Raw genomic sequence first — 5,171 nt, 5'->3', positions numbered from 1 at the left:
TTCATTTAATGATGAATCATTATGAAAACTACAACTAAAAACAGTTCCTATGATCCCTAGAACTAAATTCAGTAAATATGAACCCTAGAACATGAACAGTATCTATGAACCCTAGAACATGAATAGTACCTATGAACCCTAGAACATGAACAAGAATTGGAATGCTGCAAACAAAACTTGAAACTTACTTCAGTGGCACAGGCAATGAACCTCCTACCAGTGCTTATCCCCTCAAATGCAATATATTTCCTCCCTGGATTCCCATGCTCACAAATCACATTCAAGTCGTCAGCAAGACCCTCGAACGACGGCTCATCAATTGTAGCTGGGATCTGAGAAATCCAACAAAAACTTGTTCAAATCAAGCAATGTTGAACCCTAGAAACCCTAGAACACAAATGAGCAACAACGTTCTGACCTTGAGAGGGGAGTCGTCGGAGGAGATGTACTGCGCGGCGGAGCCCTCAGTGCTCTCACTGTCGCTCCAGGACACCATGGCGGACGGCGGCCGGCGGCGACCGGAGAGGGGAGCGAGCGAGATCTGGTCGGGCGCGGGCGGTCTGTCTCTGCCGACCCGACCGCGTCTGTTTTAAGCGCAAACGGTGCCGTCACCGCGTCCGTTACGCCACGTCACGCATATTGGGCCCCACCTGTCAGAAACGCCCTCAACCGCGCGAAATCACATGTTCAGTGCAATCGGTAAAACTGTTACTGAATCCGCGGTGGATTTTGCAATTGATTAGCGACCAGGTTGTTTTCTGCAAGATAAGCTCTAAATGTGGTAGTTTCTTGCAATTCAGTCCAAAATAGATGTATTCGAAGGTGTATGAAGGTGTGGCCAATTCACCGGCGAAATAACACAAGAAAGCGAGGAACTCCCATGTGCATCCGTACGTGGAGCTCAAAGTATTATAAAATCACAAACTCGCGGAGCGTTACTACTCATGCCTCTCTTCTTTCTAGACGGAGAAGATCCTATGATGATACTATATATCCCCTCAATCCCAACCCTGGCCGGTGGTCTCGCCAACTTTGCCAAACAGTGAAATCATTATGGGTCAAAACATATGCTAATCCTAACTAACCAGTAGCTGCAGAAAGACACGCCTGCATAGAAGGAAGTGAGACTGTGCATACATTAAACGGAGACTGTCATCGTCGCCGAGATCGATTCGATCAGCTGAGACGGAGGCGAAAAAAGGCGCATGATTCGGGCTCTCGATCCTCCGGCACCCATCATGTGCCGCGCAACCGAATCCACCGAGGATCGATCACACACTTGCACAAGTGGATCCTGCCATGCCATGATCCTCCTCACCAGTCGCCATGAATGAATGAATGAATGAATGAATGGGAGGCCGGGGAAGGAGCGAGGCCAAGAAAGAAGAAATATAAAGGGCCAAGGTGTGTGTAAGCCTTCTCTTGTCCCAATGCACGGGATGAATTGAAGGAGCACGATGGAGGAGGCTGCATGCATGCCAATTGCCGTACCAGAACAGTTGCTACCACTTCATTTCGTGGCTCCCTGTAGATTCTCCGCGGAAGAGACAAACGGATCAAATCAAAGAAAGAAAAGTGGAATTGAAGGCGCTTTTGCACGGGAGATGATGCTGCGGCAACATTTATGCTGCCTGCAATCGAGGTTGATGCAGCCTTAATCTTAAGCTGCTGCTGCCGGAGTAGTACCTTCTTGCTTCTTGGATGGGAGTCCGGCAATTGCATGCATGCATGCATTGTGGCCTTTGCAGTGAACACACAGGTATCAGTAGATGACCCACCAGCTAGCACTAACATACTACTCCCTCCGTTCCTAAATATTTGTCTTTCTAGACATTTCAAATGACTACTACATACGGATGTATGTAGACATATTTTAGAGTGTAGATTCACTCATTTTGCTCCGTATGTAGTCACTTGTTGAAATGCCTAGAAAGACAAGTATTTAGGAACGGAGGGAGTAGTTGTTACTCTCCTACATACAAATCGTTAAAACAAAATTCAAACGAGTACGGGCAGCAGTTGGTTTGTGTGTCCACTGTCTCATGATACAGACGGTGACCACGCACGCATTGCATGCGGTCCTCCAAACAAACAAACAGGCGAGCGAGGTGGTGCACACTGTGACACTGCAAATATTCAGGCTGACTGATTCAGAGATTCCTCGCGCGACCGCAAATGCACATATGGACCGAACAAAAACCATACTGCTCCAGAAGGCAAACCTTACCTAGGCTACGATACGAACAAGGAGAGCGACACCCGACAGCAAGAGGAAACAGCGGACGACTCCGTATATATATAGTACGTGCCGTGATGAACATGTTCCCATTAGTTCATTGTACGCTGCTTTTCGGAAAGCAGCAGCTAGCTGAGCTGGAGCCTCTACTGTCCGTCGTCCTGGCGCTTTGGGCAAATTATTAAAGCCGGCCTGGTCGTGATGCAACAACAAGCAGAGCTACTACGTAGATAGAGATATGCTTTGCTACGGAAAAAAAAAAGAAGAGATATGCTTTGCTTGCTTGGGATGGATGGGTTGGAATGGGCAACAAAAAACGCTGAATCTCACGCGGTGAATTCCTGCCGGCCTCGTTTCTGGGGTGCTATACGTAGGCAACTAGCGTTACTGTAGCACACTGCACACCCGTACGGGGCAGAAACAAGGCAAGAAAATTCAGAGAAGCAATTTCAAAACAATGAACATGTCAGCGGATATATACCCGTACTCTCTGAAACTTGCTCTTTGAAAATTCGTTTGTTCGGAGTAGGTCATGTGGCCAGCCTGGTCAGTCAAGAGTGAGTATAAAGAGAGAGGAGGGTGGGCCATCCTGCAAAGTTGCTACCGATCGAGTACCGAGAATACACACATCGGCTACTCCAGTCCGGGCCCACAGATCAGCTAGCATTCATTTTTTTCTGTTACTGGAGACTGAAACTACGATGCGGAAGCAGCTAGCAATCACGACACACTGCCACGCGTGCTGAACAGTTAGTGTGCCTTTGCTGAAACGTGTTTAAAACTCCGTCGTCAGAACTTAGCCCAGGCATTGTAGGCTCTGTGTTCCTGAGTGGTGAACTCAGTTTGGAATTACTACAAGCCAACCAGCCGCGGCCGCGCAACTAAAACTTGACACGCAGCAGCTGTGGAACACTAGAGTTTCTGGGTTTTCAAAGTTCATGATTCAACTTCCAACTTCTTCTCTAGTTTGAGCAATGGCAACCTGACGCAGTGTATACTGTATCGCATGCATTGCGCGTCTTTCTAGTCCTGATGATACTACTACCCCCTCAACCCCAACCACGGTGCTCTCGCCAACTTTGCCAAATGAGAAAAGATCACTGTAGGTCACTAAACTTGAGCCGGTTGACAGTTTAGTACCACTATTTCAGAATACCCGACCTACGGTTCACGTATTTGTGCAAGGGGCTCACTTTGGTCATTTATACGATTTCGTCTACGTATTCGCTGACTTGACCGAGTCAGCGGCCGCTAGCTCGGCTTTGACCGCCACCTGGTCGAGCCTAGGGTCAATACTAGTCCAACCTACTCGGACCACACCAGCTCGCTGTCTCCTCTCCTCCCGCAACCTCTCTGCTCGTCGTCGCTGACGATGGGCAACACCGGAAGCAGCGGCCGCCCCAACCTACCACCGCCGCGGCCTCATCTGCATGGGGTGCCCCCGCCGTACTATCACCAGTACCCACCATGGCGCCTGGGCGCCGTCGCGCCGCCGCCGGTGCCGTTCCCCACGCACGTGGAGTGGCACAGGGCCTTTGCGGTGAGCGCCGGCGTCAACGTCAAGGGGCATACCCTGCGGCTGGAGCGCGGACGACGGCGGCCACCTGCTCGCCTTCTCCTTCGACGCCGACGCCCCCGGGAGGTCAGCCCCGAGGCGCTGCTCCTGGAATGTCGAGCTGGAGCAGGAGGTGGCGCTTCTGCGGACGGAGCTGGAAGCTGCGCAGCTGCGCGCCGAGGCAGCGGAGGAGGCCGAGGAGCAGCTGTGCGTGCAGCTCCGCGAGGCCAAGTGCGAGACCCTCGAGCTCGCGCACGCGTACCAAGGCCACGTCCAGGAGCTCACCGCCGCACGCAGCAGATAGCAGAGCACCTAGACCCGAGCAAGATTGCCATGGTTGTAACTTGCACGCCTACAGTTGAATAGTACTACCAGTGGTATGTACTGATGTTGAAGCGGCAGTGGCATCTACAGCAAACATTGCTTTGCCATGAACGCTCGGCCGCTCTTGCACGCCTCGCTCCCGCGCGCCGGCGCCGGGTTCTACGGCAACTGCTACTACATCATGCGCCAGATGTCGCACACCCTATTGCAGATCACGCCGCCGCCCGTGCGCGCTCGTTCAGAGCTCCACGGACCGCGGGAAGACGTTGCATTCGCACGATGACTCGTCGGGGACGCACCAGCTAGGGAGAACCGCGGGCAACGGCACCATCACCGTCGCGTTGTCCGCCGCTGACGAGGTCGACAACCAGCACAACACGGTGAAGTTGGTGGTGACGAGGCCGCACGTCCTCTGGGCAGCGGTCGCCGATGCGCTCGGCCTCTTCCTGCAGCTCGCCGGCTCACTCCTCCGCGACGACGGCCGCGTCGTGCTCTTCGGGACTGGCGAGGATGCTGTGGCCTTCTTCCTCGCGGCGACGGAACTGGGGTCCGTCACAGCGAAGCAGTTCGGCCTCCCGGTGGTCTCGTCGACGATCAGCGTGTCATCCTGGTGCGTCACGTCGGTCGTCGTCATCAGCGCCGACTTGATCGCTGCCGGTGACCACAGGCCGACGACTTTCCTCGTTGTTTTCCCCTAATAAAACACAAATTCCTCGTTGATTTGCCTAAAAAAGTCCTCGTTGATCCTTTTTTCAGCTTGGGAAAAAAAATGCGAGAGAAGTGCATAAACAATGGTCGAACAGACGGTGGAGTCAGCTCGAACCCCGCTGTGTGGGTGCGGCTCTGCCACGCCATGGCAACCAGCTCCTCAAACGCCGGCCCACGACCAGCTTTGCCGGCTCTTTTGCGCAAGTATATGGACCGTAGTTCAGGTATTTTAAACTAGTGATATCAAAGTGTCATCCGGCTCAAGTTTTGTAACCTACAGTGAATTTTTCTCTTGCCAAATTAACAGTGGCATTATTATGGGTCCAAACATATGTTAATTCTAACGAA

The 5,171-nt window shown here is 52.3% G+C and overlaps 1 protein-coding gene across 1 annotated transcript; it reads left to right on the top strand.

The window, feature by feature from the left end:
- Positions 1-494: 494 nt before the first annotated feature.
- LOC123138931 (protein RESPONSE TO LOW SULFUR 1) lies at positions 495-4,226 on the top strand. The gene is made up of 2 exons (XM_044558781.1): positions 495-558; positions 3,782-4,226. The coding sequence occupies exons 1-2, from the start codon at positions 495-497 to the stop codon at positions 4,093-4,095; spliced, it is 378 nt and encodes a 125-aa protein (XP_044414716.1). The 3' UTR covers positions 4,096-4,226.
- The last annotated feature ends 945 nt before the right edge of the window (positions 4,227-5,171 follow it).

The sequence above is a fragment of the Triticum aestivum genome, chromosome 6B (assembly GCF_018294505.1).
Source record: "Triticum aestivum cultivar Chinese Spring chromosome 6B, IWGSC CS RefSeq v2.1, whole genome shotgun sequence".
NCBI lineage: Eukaryota > Viridiplantae > Streptophyta > Magnoliopsida > Poales > Poaceae > Triticum > Triticum aestivum.
Note: the sequence above shows the minus strand (reverse complement) of the source record. Positions and strands in the feature narration are given on the sequence as shown.

Coding starts and splice junctions, on each gene's coding strand:
- LOC123138931 (XM_044558781.1), top strand. CDS start 495: ATGGCGGACGGCGGCCGGCGGCGACCGGAGAGGGGAGCGAGCGAGATC. Junction 559..3,781: donor GATCTGGTCGGGCGCGGGCG/GTCTGTCTCTGC, acceptor CTTTGCGGTGAG/CGCCGGCGTCAACGTCAAGG.